We start from the raw sequence: 17,786 nt of genomic DNA on the forward strand, positions 1-17,786 counted from the left end.
AAGCCTTTAGTATGAAAGGAGACAGGGCTCACATGAAGAGGAAAGGAAGCATAGACACATCCACTCTTCTCCAGAAAAGCTCATTTCATAATGAATTACGGAGCTAGAGCTGCGGCTAGAAGCAGATGGCAACCAAGCCAAAGGTCTAAGACACCAGAAAAATAATTTTTGGAGCCAAAGGGCCAAGGTGATATGAGTAATTCCAAGTGCTATGTTTTTTACTCTATTTACATCCACCAAAAACGCTTTCAAATATTTACAATAAAGCCACACACATAAAAATTTAAAAGACAATTTAAAGCCACAGAAATAGAGACCTATCAAATAAAGTAGGCCAAATGCCTGTTAACTGGGTATTAGATCTCACTCTGAGTTTCCTGACATCCATGGCGAAAACAGAAAGACATATAATAATTTACACAAAATTCTAACATATGCATAATTTTACAGTGTCATTATTCCCTCCTTTTCTCCTTTCTTGCTTTAGAGAAGAGTTATTACAGAAACATGATCTCAGCATATATTAAATACAACTTGGAAAAAAGGGAAGTCATCCTACAATTATCTTAATTTTTTGCAGTCCTTGTTAATATAGTTTTTTTCTTTTACACAATTATATTACCTATAAATCATTAACACTCTGGTCTACACAATAATCATCAATATTATAATCACTGGGAATAAAGTTTAGTATATTTAAAAAGGCCACAAAATAACTTTTCTTCCCTGCTCTATTGCAAGATATGCTATTAAAAGAAATCAGTCATCTTACCTCATTAATATGCTTATATGTTTTGATCAAGTCAACAGAAAGTTTTCTCAGGGGAGCAGTTGCTGGATCACGGAAGGTTTGGGGCATCCGCCTCTGTAACATGACAATATCAGGCATCACCTTAAATAGACAGAAAAGACTAGCACTTTAACTATACTGTACTGGTATAAATCCCCTCTCTTCTGTAACCTGTGTACAGGTATTAAAAAAAAAAAAAAGACATCTACATTAGAAGATCATACATTCTCTCTCAGTTATCTCTTTCGCCTGGATTCCAATGAAGACCACTGGAACAAAGAAGTGAAATTAGAAGATAATGTGCCAGCTGTGGCTTTCGATCCCGTTCCCCAAATTAAAGTGGGATCACAGACACACCCATGAGTCCAGGAGACACACACGCCACTGCCCAAGAGGGCTTCTCCATCATACAAGGAAAAAGTTCTTCCGAATTATTCCTAAAGCCCGATCTGGTTGACAAAAGGCAAAGACAAATCCAACTTTCAGCTTCCTAGGACATGGTGTCGGGACCCGCTGGCACCACAAAGCAAGGCGGCCACGGGGCAAGACTGGAGCCCGGCACTAAGGCGTGCAGTGCAGCCCCCCACACCCTCGACCCTGCCTTCTGACAAACACCTGCCCTGTAAGCAAGGCGGAAACCTGCATTTGTTTCTTTAACAAAACATGCTCTCCCCGGTAACACGCCCCAGCTTACTGTCCGCATTCCCTCCCCGCCTTAGCACTTAGCGCCACCTGACATACTATATTTACGCATTTACTGGTTCTAGTTTTTTCCCCTTCTCCTCCCATTACAAGAAAAACTCCATGAAGTCAGGGATTCCTTTGCTCAGTGGTGTATTATTCCCTTTGCCTAAAACAGTGGTGGGCACGTACGATATGTTTCATAAATACCTGCTGAATAAACCAACGAATCCACAATACCGAAATCTCTACTTACAATTACACTAGGAGGGGACCCCAAGTAAGTTCCAGAGAACACTTTAAAGCTCGTGAAACTCTTTTAAAAACTAATTCCAACCACATTCGATTAACAACCTCCCCACTCGAATCCTAAACGGTATCCCTTTTATCCTGTAACAGGTGGTCAGAGTTCAGCTGTGAGCTTCCTGCTCGATGGGAGGGGGACCAGAGCAGGGGCATCCTCCGTACATACACCAGGAATGCCTCCACTAGTGCGCCATGATCCTGGACTGTGGTCCCAACAGGGCTTCTTGCCATCAACAGATCCTCAAAACCGATGACGTGCATCAAGGTACCTACAGTCACCATCACCAGCCATTCGCGGATTCCTGTCTAGCTCTTGCAGACAGCGATGCCACAAAATCTAATGACTGAGCCAGATCCCCTGGCACAGCCCCTCTCCAAGGACACTCAGGTCAAGGCGAGGGGCTGAGAGACAGCAAATGCATCATACCAAGGCCTCACCGAAATGTCTGGGGTCTTGGGATAGTTAACCACGTCAACCCACACCAACAAAACAGAGGGTTGGTCTGTAAGGTGATGGTGGACTTAAGAGTCACCATCCCCTTGGTAAGACAAGATGGGAGCGATCGTGGCAGTTTTCCAGGTGCATTTTCTCTAAAACTAACATTAACATTGGTTTCCTCTGCCTCTATACTCAAACTCTAAAAAGCTATTATCCAGAGAGTAATTTCACTGAATTACTGTAGTAGGCTATTAATTCATTCTCTGTCCTCATGATCTTTCCCTCCTTAAAGTTCGAAATAAAGTTTAAGGGGGTAAAACTCTTTGGTGGTTAGAACTATTTGTCTGCAAAGATGGCAGCAATTAATAAGAAAATCCAAAGTACTTAATTTTTCAAATATATGTTGTTTTATATTGCTAAATATAAAGAGCAGGTACAGTGAGATGCACAGGATATTTTATTCTTATACTGTTCCTTGGAGATGTAATTTAATCGAGTAACAATACTGGTAATAAGCATGTCAATTATTTTTATGTGAATGAATGCTATAAGCAGTTAAGATAATGAAAAAGGTTTGCCTTAACATATTTCCTTCTTTATTTTTTAAGACCCTGGCAACGTTTTCTCATGCAGGGAATTAACTCGGCAAGACCATCCTTAGAGCACCGGAATGTGGCTAAACCCCACCATGAGATCTTACAGAACGTCAACCAGTGAGGTATTTCGTTACTACTCTAAGAAAAGTTTGGCGGGAGGCGTAGCTGCGGTTAGAAACAAATGAATGACTTAAGTAGTTGACAGTAAAATAAGAGAAGCAAGTACTTGCTCCACGCCCTGTCAGAAGCATACACAGATTTCTGCATCACTCATGGAATCCTCTCAATGATCTCCTAAGAACGAGCAGTGTTCTTGTCACCAGCTTGCAAGTGGGAGACCGGAGTCTAGGATGTGAAATGCTCGGCCGGAGTTCTGCAGCTCGTAAAGGGCACCTGTGAGATGGGACCTGAGACCGTGCGAAGTCCTGGGCCCTGAACCACACGACACTGGGCCAGGAGCTCCTTCCTGGTCAGGGGAAGGCCTCAATTCTACCCTCTTGGCCGAGTCACTTTTAGGCTATTTGTAGGGCAACATCACGGAGTTGTGCTTAATAAATATCAAAAAAAATAAGCATGTGGATTTATTACAATTAGTTATACACAAAACTGTGACTGGGTTCTTTAAATTTTTAACTTGTCCATTTACAGTTCCACTGGTGTTTCAAACATGGGACAAACAGAACCAGTGACTCCATCTTTCCAGGAGCAATTATGCTCACTCAAAAACACCAAAATCACACAATCAAGACAACGATTTCAAATGTACAGGACATACAAGAAATTCGACAAGAAGGTAACTTGGACTCAGTAGCGATGGTTTTCCCACACTCGACAGGAGTGTGCGCTAGGTGCTTGCATTTTATAAAATATCACCAACCCCTTCCACAGTTGGCCAACTCTGTCTATGAGGCCAAACTGCCCAGCTAATTCTAAATACCGTGCTTTTCTTATATACTTCTTGCAAAAGAAGTTAGTACTTTGGGAGCATCTGTATATGTAAACCAGAGGTATTCTGCCCACAAACAATCAGCCTTCAGACCAGACTGCGTTTCATTGCTTCAAATGGCACCTCGTACAAGCAGGTGCTCAAACTATGTGGAAAGAACAAACCAAGTAACACTCCCTCCACTAACTTTCACGGCGATTTCAGGCTCGGCAGCCAAATCTTCTGTGTTTTGATACCGTGCTGCTTGCTAGAGCACAAACCCAAAATTAGGAAGTGACTTTTCCAAACACTCGGTTACGCATCTATGCTAGACTCAAAGCTGAATCCTGAGCGTTTGACATTTTTTCTCCCTTTCCTGCTTCTTGTCACAAAGCCAGGAGCACAGAGAGGACCGGAGCGAGCTCCCTTCTTCCCTGGAGCCAGAGAAACCCACACCCCCAGGGCTCATAGCTCCTGGACCCCTCTGGGCAAAGACACAGATCCCAAAGCTCAGGAAAGCATAATGTGCATCTCCTGCTTAAATCAGTTCTGAGAGCTCAAACTGGTTTTTTCCTGAAAAGATTACACAGCGTAAGCTCCAGGACGTTACTTAAAAATTGTCTTCTAGCTTAATAATACCTATTCCATCCATTTTATTTAATATTTACCTCATAGTTTCATATAGAATGAAGAACTAGAAACCCACATTCTGCCTTTCTTGCTGTTTTGAGAGCTACTGAAACAGCTGAAAAGCACAGGCAGGGCATACCTTAGTCTAGTCTGAGGACTGTGCAAGGTATGAGAAAATTCTAACAGCACAAAGGGACTCAGCAATCCCAACACCAAGCATACTTTTCTACAATTGCTTTTACTGCGTTTCTCTTGCTTCCTGAATTTACCTTTTGGACAAAACTGTTTAAAAACCTGTATAAAACACACCACTCGCATAACCAGAAATAAAACGTTAAAGTTATTAGTTCATTTCAACTTACTTATATAATAAACCTTAAAAACAAACAAACTAGGATGTTAACAAGAAACAACAGAAATCAAATAATAAAATTATCCAAGTTTATAGCCAGAGGTAAGTTTAGAGCAGTGTAGTGTAAGGTCCCCATCATACATTCAAGGAGCAGACAGAAGGGCCACCTCCTGCAACTACGTGAGTCAAGACCCCGGGCCCGTGTCTTAGGACTTGCAGACCATATGCTACACCAGCCCACAGTTTCAGTGTTTTACGCTTCAGTTATAAGAAAAATCTCTTCTCATCTGCCTGATTAGGTTCAGAAATTTCTGGACTATGGTAGAAATACCTGGCTGAATACTGTTATTTAAAAGACAGCCTTTTTGGGTCGCCCGGCGGGGCTCAGTCTTAAGCGTCCGACTCTTGGTTTCGGCTCAGGCCGTGATCTCACGGTTCAGGAGTTCGGGAGCCCACACTGGGCTCTGCACTGACAGTGACACTGACAGCAGAGCCTGCTTGGGATTCTCTCTCACTGCTTCTCCTATTCTCTCTCTCAGAATAAATTAAAAAAAATAAATAAATAAAAATTTAAAAAGACAGTCTTTTTACATCATATGAATCCTTTAAAAACATTTTGTAACTAAAAAACAGAAATATTAAGTGAATTATTTCTGACTTTAAAATAACCCACAAATAAGATGTCAGTTGTATCTCAAAACAGGTGCTGTGCGGACCGAATTACCTACTACAATTACCTACTACAACTAAAGGACTAGAATTTTTTCTAGCCCTCCATAGATGCCAGGGGTCATACAATAGAAAGGGCACTGTGTCTAAGAAGAAAGAACCTGGGCTGCACCCCCAAGTCTACGGCGTCAACACCTGGAGAAGTCACAGGTGGGAGCTCAGGCCCTTCAGCTGGAAAACAATAAAAACAGGCACCCTGCCTGACAGGCTGCTTTTGAACATGTGAGAAAATGAATCCAAACATACTCTGTTTCTTAAAAGTACAGGTGATTCTTGAACAACATGGGAGTCAGGGACACTAGCCATGCTCCCTGTGCAGTTGAAAATCCACACATAACTTCTGACTCTCCAAAAATTTAGTTACTGATTAGCCTACTGTCAGCCAGAAGCTCTGCCAATAAACAATTAACACATATTTTGTATATTATGCACTCTATTCTTACTATGAACAAAGTCAGCTATTAAGAAAATCCTAAGGAAGGGAAAATACATTCACAGTACTGGGCTGTACGTATCAAAAAGATCCACATCTAAGTGGGTCTGCGCAATTCAAGCCCATGTTGCTCAAGGGTCAGCTGCACAATGCAAACGAATCATTGTGCTTTTACTATTTTTTGGATGTACCACGGAGCTGTCTTCTGGTACACACTTGCCAAGTTTGAACACTCGGACCACATGCTCCAATTCTCAAACACGCAACTTCTCAACTTACTGCATAAAACAAATTCTTAAGCCTTGCCATAATTCGTCTTAACTATGAATGTTATTCACGCGCTATATATATTTTATGAACGTAAAGCCAGCTCAACTGTTGACAAAATTCTTCTTATAACACATACAAGGGTGTCCCTTCATCATGATGTTACTTAACTGGAGCCAGGTGCTCATTAAAACCACATACTATGGAATTAGAAATAAATAATCCAGTGTAAGAAATATATTGAAATTTCCCAAGGTTCTGATCATCACTTGATATGTTAAAAGGCCTAAAAAACAGGGGCAACCCAAATTCCTAAGGGCCTTTTTCAGTGGTCATCACACCCTCCATCTAAGTGGGGAAAGAAACTTTACCACAACTATAGTCAGTACAAAAATTCTCCCCAAACCAAAAATCAACGTAGTGAATGCAGTTAATTCAGGAAATACGCAAAACACACACGTACATACACACACGTATATGTGTGCATACCAAGAGATTTCTGCATTTATTCTGTTACACTGTCCATTTTATAAACAACTGTTGAAATCTCTAGTCTGAATATTAAAATGACCAGTGCGGTTAATTTGCATTACATTTTTCTCTTCTCCATTTTAAGGAGTTTCATATTTATTGCAATGCCTGCGCGCTGAAGTTGTTTATAATGGCATAAAATCCGCTCTGCTTAAGTTTGGAATCTGACCTGTTTTCCTCTAACTTATAGTCTTCTCCTTAACCACCTTTCTATAAAAATAAGCTCTCAGTTTCTTTATTTTAACAGACATTCTTTAAAATGAACTTTTCCCCTCCCTATTACAGAAGGAGAGAATGTGGCTATGGTTGGTTTATAAGTGTTTTTTAATCGAGTGGAAGAGACAGAAAAAAGAAAAAGCTGACAAACTTGAACGCAAACTTCCTGACATCCTATCTCATCAATCCAGAATCTCGCGTATGGCACGAGAAAGTGAAAACCGTCAAGCCGTTTTTGCCTATTTACCATTCTACCACACTCCCAACAAATCACTTCTGAAACATCACGCACTTACCTGGTTAGTGAGAGGTTGCTGAATCTGGTCAGAATAAGATAAGGCAGAAACCTGTTGGTCACTTATGTTTGGCTGGCGACGGTCACTGTACTGATGTGAATGGGGCATCTGTCCAGCCATCTGAAGGCCAGCAGCATGGAATGAAAATGACGGTGCGAGCCGAACAGATGAAGGTTTGCATGCTGAAGTCTCTCCTCCTACGAGAAGACAGTAAGTGAGGTTGAAAGGATGTATTTATATCCCAGTGTCCCCATCCTTTGACCTAGCTGACAGTCCTCTCCACAAGGACCTTAGGATTTGGGAGTTTCAGTAACAGTAAAAGTTTTTAAAACCACACACTGCCAACAAATAACTATACTCAACACAACAGTTCTAGATTCAATGGGATAAAATACAGTGACTAAGGTGTCTATAAATCTGTGGTAAGAGAAAATCTTGTCTTTTCATAAACCACTAGGAGTAACAACCCTTAATACTTATTTTCACATAGGAGGTTTCCATCGAGAACTTTGAGTTAGGTAAGTAATCTTTGATTTTCTGAGAAGGGCCTCTCCAGTGGATCAGCTCCAGAGAAACTAACTCAGACGAGATCGGGCGTGTTCAGGGTGCTGTGGCTGTAGACACAGAAACCAATTCAAAGGAACGCCCCTAGGATGCCGCTTCGCACCCACCGGGTGTACGCGATCGATATTCCAGCACCCCCCAAACAAGTGAAAGATCTGTCCTCAAGGTGCTCACCACCGACACGGGTCATTAACACCTGAGCATACAAATACACGGATACAAATTCACAGGATGCTGGGTTCCTCCAACTCTTCCGACACAGTCCCGAGAGGATCCAGACCCCGCAAGCTCCCCGCGAGTACGAACGGCCAATAATCATCCCACAGGTAAGGCTGGGACCACGGTCACGATTTTCACGGTAGAAATGGAAAATGAACACTTGGTCCATACAAGCATTGGGTAGCTGGCGAATAAAAGTTCATTCTTCCTTGAAAAGAAGACGTTTCTTCTTAAATTTAACCACACTTGTAATCTCAGACGAAAGCCAAAAGGTGAAGCGCCGAACCCTGGCCAACAAACCGAGGGCCCAGAATTCCCGTGCTGGCCTTCCTGAACAAACCAGCTAACTCCAACCAGACAACAGGCCATGTCGTTCAGCACCTGGGTACTTTTCCTCAAGTACTGTTTTTGAGACCTACAACAGCGCAGGCCCCACGGTAAAGAGCCCGGACGCTCGGCCAGGCTGCTGCACTTTGGAACCTGAGCTCCACGCTCCTCGACCGCGTGGCCTTGCACACCTCATTTCGCCAAACGTGCAAAGGCTGTGGGGACGGTGTGTAAAATACTCGGAACAGCTCTGGCGGCTCATGAACGGCCCACACCGGCCACGATGCTGCCCTGGGCCGTGCGGTACCGGCTGGTGGGAACAGCACCCGTCTGGCGGGGCGAACAGCCTCTTCCTTGACGGTCGCCTAGACTCCCCAAACCGGAGAGAGCAAAGCTCGGCGCCCTCCAAACACAAGTGCCACTTCTCTGCTCCACCAGAGCACACGGCACCGCCTTCCACCCAGTCACCCGGAACCAGAGCTCCTGCAGTCAGAGTTCTCTGCCCCCAGAGACCAGCCTCGGGCAAACAGCTGCCCAATCTGGCTGCCTCCACCTCCCGTAGAACATTCAAATACAGCCCCTCTCTTCATCTCCATGAACCCCTGTCTCACTCAGAGGACTACAACAGATCCCCATGAGCTCTTTTTTGTCTTTATTCTGCCCATTTGCAGCTCTGGATCCCTTCAGTAAAATGCTAGAGTGACTCTTCGAAGCAGCAAACCTCGAGTCCTCTCCCCATTACTGAAACTGGAACATAACCTGCCTTGGCACGGCTCTTAGACCTTAGCTTCTGTCCCCTCCGTTACAGCCTGAGGTCCTTAACTGACCCACAGGGCATGATCAATAAATAGTTGCTGAATAAGTGAAAGGACAATGCCACTATCATGATAGATGGGGTGATTTTCTAAACATTTCATTACTCATACTAAAAAAATACAGTCCATTCAGATACACGGGACAACTCTGTTCAGCTAAAAAACAAAACAAAACTGGGAATTTAGCCTAAGGATATAATCGATGACGTGCACAAAGACACGGAAGAATGTTTATCCTGGTATTGTCCGCAACCATTTTTAAAAAAACAAAAAAACACGGAAACCTAAATGTCAAATAATGGGGGGAAAAGGAGGCTTTACATCTACATGACAAAAATACAAAAACCAAACAAACTGGGAAGGAATATAAATAAATTTAAATATATATAAATAGGATTAAGTTCTTTGATATATAAAAAGCTCTTATAAACAGTAAAAACACTAAGGCACTGAAAGGCAAGTTACTTAACCACTCTAGGTCTTAGCTTCCCTATCTATGAAACAGAGATATTATTACACTAACCCTATTCCCTTAGGTTTATTATGAAGTTTTAAAAAAATAAGACACAAGAAAGCACAAATAATGGATCTTGGTACTTTACAAAATACTAGCTTCTGCTTCTACTACCAGTGTCCTTATATACTAGGTTTAAACTCACTTATTGTAATATAGCAAAAAAAGGATAAAAATCATGAGTATAGAGCTTAAATAATTATCGATTGAACTTGTTAAAGGGGAGAGGGGAGAAACATGGGCATCATCCCAGAAACCCCCCACATCACTCTCTGACCCCTCTCAATCAATACCCAATTCTCTCTACCCCAAAGTTGCTATCTTGACCTCCAAACCCAGATTAGTTATAACTTTATGTAAGTGGGTTTGTTCACTTCATGTTGCGCCTATAAGCTGCAGTCTGGTCGTGATCGTTACTTCATGGTAACCCATCTGTCCTACTTCCGACCGACACTTGGATTATTTCCAGTTCAGAGCTATTATGAACCACGTCATTAGGACGAGTCTTGTTAAGGGTCTTTCGGCACATACAGAGATGCTGTTCTGTTGCTCTTCTGATTGCTGTAGTTTCTAATTTCTGCAGTGTTTTTAATTGCTCCGTTTCTCCCCTGGAAGTTTATGAAAGTCCCTTCTGCTCTGTTCCTTCACTGACACCTGGAACCCTCAGTCTTCCTAATCTCAGCCACTGCTGGAGGTATGTGGTGGCTCTCCACCAACACATAAGCGTGTACAAATTTCCTGGTGGCTACGAGCAGCTTTTCATCTATTTAAGGCTGCTTAAAGATCCACTTAGGTTGCTTTTCCATTTTTCTATCAAGAAAGACTATTCCTGATACATTTCTAAAATTTAAAACATCTTATTTTTAACACATATTAGGTACGAGCCCTTTGTCGGTTATAAGTGGTCTGCATGGTCACTCTCTTAAGGGTGTTTTTTTGATGAGTACAATCTACTAATTTTATCAACTTTTGCTTTAGAATTCGTATTTTTGGTGTCCGTTTAAGAAATGTTCCCTTATATCCAAATCATCAAGAAATGCTGTTATCTTCTAGCAGGTGAGTTTTCACCATTCACATCTAGATGGGCAGTGCTCTTGGATTTGATTTCTGTGCATGTGTACCACAGGAATTCGGCTGCATCCCCCCCCCCCCCATAATGGATATTCAACTGACTCAGGACCAATTATTACAAAGACAAACTTTCCCTGCTGCTCTGCAAGGCATGTGTATCATAAATCACATGCCCGTGCACGCTTGGATCTGGTTTTGGATTCTCTACGCTATTCTACTGGATACAAACCTACCTCGATTTCTTTCAACCTTGTGCCAGAACCAGCTTTACAAGTTTTAATATCCAGTAGAGAATTCTGTACTTCCTCAACAATGGTTTGGGTTATTCGTAGTCCTCTGCACGTCCGTATATGGTTTAGAATTAGCTCCCCAAAATCACAAAACAAATAAGCCTATGTTGGCATTGTGGTTGAAACTGCACACCGTCTCTCTTCAACGGTGCTGCTCGACAGAATTTCTGGCCATGATGAATTGATCGGCATCGCGTAACAGGCTGCCATAGCCACTAGCACTTCTGGACGTTTGAACGGTAGTTTTGCCTTCCCATTCCTTATTCTTACCCCCACCTCATTCTTCTTGCCACTGTCCCTCGAACCCGGCAGTGCTCAGAGAGGGACACAGGTACTTACTTTCCTGTCTTATTCCCAATCTCAGAAAGTAAGCTTTCAACGTATCTCTAGTACTGCGGTTGATGTAGGTTTTGTTTTTCCTTGATGACCATTAACAAATGAATCAAGTTCCTTTCTAATCATAGTTTGCTAAAACCTTTCCCTCACAAATGGATGCTAAATTTTATTAAATGCTTCTTCTGCATCCATTGAAATGACAGGAGTTTTCTGATCCACTGTTAATGTGGTAAAATATACAGATTGATTTTTGAATGTTAAACCGACTATGCATTTCCTGGAACACAATTTGGTCATAATCATCCTTTTGTGATGGACTCACTGATGAAACCATCTTGACTTGGAATTTCCTTTGTGGGTAGTTTAAAAGCTAATAATTACTTGAAAGTTGTATTTCTTTAAGAGGACTATTCAAATTTTGTATTTCTTGGTATGTCTGGTAAATTGTATTTTTCTAAGAGTATGGCTCCTTCGTCTACATTTCATATGCACTGGCATCAAGTTTCATTACAGCCTCTAAGCTTTTCTATCAATGTAGGTGTAAATCTAGTGCTATCTCCTTCAACTCAGGACTGGCTAATGAGGCCATCTCCTATCTTTTGAGTTTGCTAATTTTATTAAGTATCCTCTCTTATGTGGGTTTTCTATTTCTGCTCTCGTCTTGTTCTATCAGTTAGCAAGAGAGGTGTATTAAAAATATCCTGGGGCATTTGGGTGGCTCGGTCAGGAACCGTCTGACTCTAGACTTCAGCTCAGGTCATAATCTCACGGTTCATGGGTTCGAGCCCCATGTGGGGTTCTACGCTGACAGGGCGCAGAACCTGCCTGGGATTCTCTCTCCCCTTCTCTCCGCCCTTCCCCTGCTTGTACTCTCTCTCTCAAAATAAATAGATAAACTTAAATAAAAACCTTTTATCATCATAAACAGCCCTTCTTTGTTTCCAATAATGCTTCCCTTTTTTAATATGGCCACACCACACTTTCTCATTCTTTGTGTGGTATGCCTTATGTCCACTTTTCGCTGCCAACTTTCCATTCCCTTACATTTTAGGTTTGTCTCTTGTAAACAGTATGTACCTGGGTTTCATTTATGTATGTACACTTATAACCCTTCTATTTACTCCAACTATTTCATGTTCCTTTCTTACCTTCTGCTGGACTGAGATTTTTATACCTCCCAGACACACAAATTATTTTATTACTTTTTAGAGATCTTTTTTTTTTTAATGTTTATTTATTTTTTTTTTAATTTTTTTTTTTAATTTCTTTTTTTAACCTTTATTTTTGAGACAGAGAGAGACAGAGCATGAATGGTGGAGGGTCAGAGAGAGGGAGACACAGAATCCGAAACAGGCTCCAGGCTCTGAGCTGTCAGCACAGAGCCCGACGCGGGGCTCGAACTCATGGACCGTGAGATCACTACCTGAGCCGAAGTCGGATGCTTAACCGACTGAGCCACCCAGGCGCCCCTTTAATGTTTATTTTTGAGAGAGAACGAGCACCTGTGGGGGGGGGGGGGGGGGGGGGGGGGGGGGGGCGGGGGCGGGGGACAGAAGATCCGAAGCAGGCTCTGTGCTGACAGCAGACAGCCCGATGCGGGGCTAGAACCTATGAACCTTGAGATCACGACCTGAGCTGACGTCAGATACCTAACAGACTGAGCCACCCAGAGCCCCCACTTTTCAGTTATTTTATATGCTACAGTATAGATTACCATCCTTGACTCATCAAACTCTCATTACTCCTTTAATTTGTATACTGTTGTTGCCTCGGGCATGTACACACACACCTACGCACACATACTCACAATCACGAAATATCAACAAATCATCCAGCATGAGTACAATCAGACTCAAGGATACGCTTTGAGGAAGGGATGGACAATTCTGTGACATCCAGATAGCTATGAAAGAAATACAAAGAAACTGACAGCTGCTGCTTGATTATTGTAACTATCCTCCCAAAATATCTGTTTCATTTTCTCAATCTAGATCCCATCAATTAACGGATTAACTGCGTGCATTAAATTCACCAAGCACCGAGAGGTTAACGTGACACTGTTTTGGAGGTGACAATGCCACCCATGATCTAGAACAGTACTTCACAAACATTAATGTGCTTACAAATCGCCTCTGAATCTTGTTAAAAATGCAGGTTCTGATTCAGTACATCTAGGGTAGGGCCTGAGGGTCTACATTTCTAACAGGCCACCAGACGATGCCAAAGCGGCTTCGAACATCATCTAAAAAACAATTTCATTGCTTAACTTAATGAAAGAAAGCTATTTCCAACTAATCCAAGTGGCACATAACCAAACCTCAGCTAGAATTGTGACTATACAATACACCATAGGGCTGGTTTCCCCCCCAGAGATTTGCCTTCCTGGTTAATTATTTGGGGCTTTTTATTATTATTAAAACACTAATACACACTCCTGTACGTAAGGGTGGTATGTTAGGTGACAAAGAATCCAATGTTCTTTTTAAATTTTGCTGTAGGTAATCAAAACATGGACTAACAAGAAATCACTTTATGTTTTTCACTTGTAGTACTTTTTTTTTTTTAGCTACTTACTATACCATCTATCACAACTACTAACAGTCCCAGTGATGGGGCCTCGTAACTATGGTCTGTATATAGGTGTGTTTGCCACATGCTCACTGTCTCCTTTCTGAGTTCAACTGTTATCCGTGCAACGCAGAAAGATACTCAAGTTTCATTTCCTGCCACAAGTATTTAAGTTATCCATTCATTCATTCTTCTCCTATGACAAGATTCCATTCAGGAAGACAAACTAATACGAGAATTCCTTCTTTACCTGATTTTATAATCAGGCCCATCGCCACGGTTTTTAGTCTTTCCAAAGTTTCCCTCTTCCCTTTCTTTTCTTTTTTTTTTTTTTTAAATTTTTTTTTCAACGTTTATTTATTTTTGGGACAGAGAGACACAGAGCATGAACGGGGGAGGGGCAGAGAGAGAGGGAGACACAGAATCGGAAACAGGCTCCAGGCTCCGAGCCATTAGCCCAGAGCCTGACGCGGGGCTCGAGCTCACGGACCGCGAGATCGTGACCTGGCTGAAGTCGGACGCTTAACCGACTGCGCCACCCAGGCGCCCCTCCTTTCTTTTCTTTTATGTTTATTTTTGAAGGAGAAAGAGAAGAGAGAGACAGGATGCACTAGCATGAGCAGGGGAGGGACAGAGAGAAGGAGTCAGAATCCAAAGCAGGCTCCAGTCTCTGAGCTGTCAGCACAGAGCTCGATGCAGGGCTTGAACTCACGAGCTGAGCTGTGAGATCATGACCTGAGCCGAAGTCAGATGCTCAACTGACTGAGCCCCCCAGGTGCCCCTGCATCTTCCCTTTCAAGTCAAATGTTAAAAAGAACAAGGACTCAGTTCATCCTATGATGTTAATAAAGTATTAGGCTGACCTGTAGGAAACTGCTAATCTTAGACCTCCTCTGGCCTACAAAACAGCCATTTCATAATGGTTTAACGTGACATCTATCTATACCATACTATATGTAATCCTTGTCCAACTAAACTAAAAATTAGCTTTAATATTTTAGCTCAAGAATGTGTCAAAATACATGCTGTAGTATCAAGTCTTATAATATTTAATTCAAAATTATCTTCATAATCATGATTTGGAGTTCAGGACCAAAATAGTATTTTAAATTGCTGCCAAATAGTGTAAAAGTATGGAAGCTGGAAAAAGTATGCAAGTGGGGTCCTGTGCGCATTTTTATATCCTTCTGAACTATATGGAGCTTTTTTACCGTATGTTTTTGAATTTTCATAAAAATTTTGTTGGTAGTTTACAGGAAGGGAGGGAGGGAGGGAGGGAGGCAGGAGAAAAAGGAAGAACAACTAGCAGTAGCTTTCTCATTCCACTCCAGTTACGATGTTTCAGCAAACACCTAAACCAGGGACCATAACACTATAGAAATTAGCGGTGATTCTTCAGAGAAGCATTCCATGAACAGATCTGAGAGACTGGGAGATGGCGAGACTCAAACAGGCAGCCGGACACAGAGAGCACACGTCAAAGAGAAAAGCCTAGGAGAAGACCCTCGGCAAAGAAAAAAGCCATTTATTTATCTCGGATGTGAGACCCACAAGTAGCTCCACTTGTAGCTAGCTTGAATTTCTTTTGTTGTTAATACGTTGATAGGGGACCATCCTTGTGACATCTTAAACCACATTTGATTTTAAAGAGAAAGTACGGTATTAAAGACCAAAAATAAATGAAAATAATCCAAGCTAATTAAAACTATAACATCCACAAAATGTGGAAACTCTTAGGAGGCCAAGCTTCTGAGACAGACTCCCCTGAGAAAGGAGGGGAGGGCAACCAAGATTATGTAGGAAAATGTGCCAAGATCACTTGCAACAAGGCACACCCATAACAAAGGAGAAGAATGTTAAAGGAATAGCTGACTGCACTTAAATGATGGCTACAAACACAGGTCTGTGATGAAGAGGGTAACTGGATAGGAGTTCATGAAGAAAGTTTTATTCATCAAGGTATCATCAGTACCAAGAACAGTGCCTGCCACGTGGCCTGCATTCAACAAATATTTGTTCAGTGAAATAATGAACTGAATCTATCAGGAATATTTAGAATATGAAGAAATGGTTGAGAAGGGAGAGAGCTGAAGGGAGTAAGGATGGAAGAAGTATTTTTAAAATGAGGGGCTCATGAGTCAGAAATAAAGAATAGTCTAATCACCGCACAGGCTAGAGCTGTTGCTCGACAATTTCTCTTACTCGTTTTTATATCCCGAGCACATAGCACACTGCATGGCTCCACGGGTGTTAAAGAAATACATATTAAAGTAAAACTATGAAAATAAGATACAGTCAAACTACATTAGGGCTCCGTAAATTACCTAATGATAAGGACAAATAGATTTTTTATTCCCTTCTAGTTAGTGGACAGTATATGTCATGACAAAATGAGTGTACATACATAACGTGTACACACACACACACACACACACACACACTTGCTTTAACCTACAAGCCAAAATAGCATATTCAGTTGTCTACAAACACAACGAATTTGCTCATGTAAGATCCAAATAAATGTTGAAATTTTTCAGTCTGAAACTTTAATTCAATTGTGACGAATAACTGTGGGATAGGGATAAGAACACGTACTTTTAAAAGCCTATCACATCAATGCCTCGTAACTGACCTACCTCACGCACCATGAGCAAAACTGGGCAGCTGCACAAAAGCACTGTTTTCAGACCCAAGATGACAGGCCGTGCAGATCTGTGATCCCTGAGAAAAATGAAACAAACCTGGGGGGTCCCACAATCACTCTGGCTTTCTATCTGGAGACAATTTCCACAGTCCAGTGTGGGGAGAGGGGGCCCAAACACAACAGAGGGGTCTTGCTGAGTGGGGAGGATGGAGATGGGAGGTCCAGGCTGGAACTGGTAAGGCAGGCCACAGAAAGGAGGGAGCTCTGCACAGAAGGAGCTCCATTACCCTACACCTAGAAATCCCCTTGATTCTTTGGCCAAATACTAAGCTGCTCAAGTGCTGGGTACAGGCCCTTGCGGGAGGCGAGGCAAAAAGCATGCGCCAGGAGCTAGGAGCTGAACAGCTATTAGAACTCGCACAGCACCAGGAAACGTAAGTGCTCCAATCGGCTAGGGTGGAGAAACCCAAAAACACCACGGACATTCAAAACTGACTTCCCCCACAAAAAACACCCAAGCTTCAGCAGTAGAGCCATCCTGGCGGCCTTCTGCCTGTCCCAACAGACACTGAAACATACCTTCAAGAATCAAGACAGTGTGCAGCCTGCCAGGGCAAAATTCAACACCTTTCAAAGGACAACAAAACCCAGAAGCTCAACTACCTAGTATTTCTAATGCCTGTATCCAATCAAAAATCACTAGATAGAGGGCGTCTGGCTGGCTCAGTCAGTAGAGCATGCGACTCTTAATCTGAGTTGTGAGTTCAAACCCCATGTTGGGCATGGAACCTACTTAAAAAAATTAAAATCACTAGGCACACAAAAAAGCAGAAAAAGGAGGCCTGCTTCAGGAGGAAAACAAATCCACCTATATAGATCCAGAAATGACAGAAATAATGAAATTGGCAGAGGAAAAAACAGGCATACAAAGGCTTCAAAATAGAAGGAAAATGTAGACAAAATAAGAAAAAACAGCAAATCTTCTAAGTTTATTTATTTAAACAATCTCTACACCCAAGACGGGGCTCCAACTCACGACCCAGAGATCAATAGCTGCACGCTCCTCTGAGCCAGCCAAGTGCCCCCAAACAGCAAAACTGAATAAAGAGAAAACTATAAAAAGGAATCAAATGGTAATTCTAGAAATAAATAATAATTGAAATGGGGATGCCTGGTTGGCTCAGTTGGTAGACTGTGCAACTTTTGATCTCAATGTCATGAGTTCAAGCCCTACGCTGGGTGCACAG

The 17,786-nt window shown here is 42.2% G+C and overlaps 1 protein-coding gene across 5 annotated transcripts in view; it reads right to left on the reverse strand.

Annotated features, from left to right (window-relative positions):
- The window catches only part of DYRK1A (dual specificity tyrosine phosphorylation regulated kinase 1A), a 150,462-nt gene that overhangs the window by 32,928 nt on the left and 99,748 nt on the right, over window positions 1–17,786 (reverse strand). For 3 of the 5 annotated variants that reach the window (XM_043593604.1, XM_043593607.1, XM_043593603.1), the window contains 2 exons: window positions 7,192–7,388; window positions 773–892 (listed from right to left, as the gene is read on the reverse strand). In XM_043593604.1, the coding sequence (XP_043449539.1) occupies window positions 773–892; window positions 7,192–7,388 (317 nt within the window). The remainder of the gene's footprint in view (window positions 1–772; window positions 893–7,191; window positions 7,389–17,786) is intronic. The other 2 variants (XM_043593606.1, XM_043593605.1) reach the window with 1 other exon arrangement.

The sequence above is a fragment of the Prionailurus bengalensis genome, chromosome C2 (genome assembly GCF_016509475.1).
Source record: "Prionailurus bengalensis isolate Pbe53 chromosome C2, Fcat_Pben_1.1_paternal_pri, whole genome shotgun sequence".
In the NCBI taxonomy this organism is placed as follows: Eukaryota; Metazoa; Chordata; class Mammalia; order Carnivora; family Felidae; genus Prionailurus; species Prionailurus bengalensis.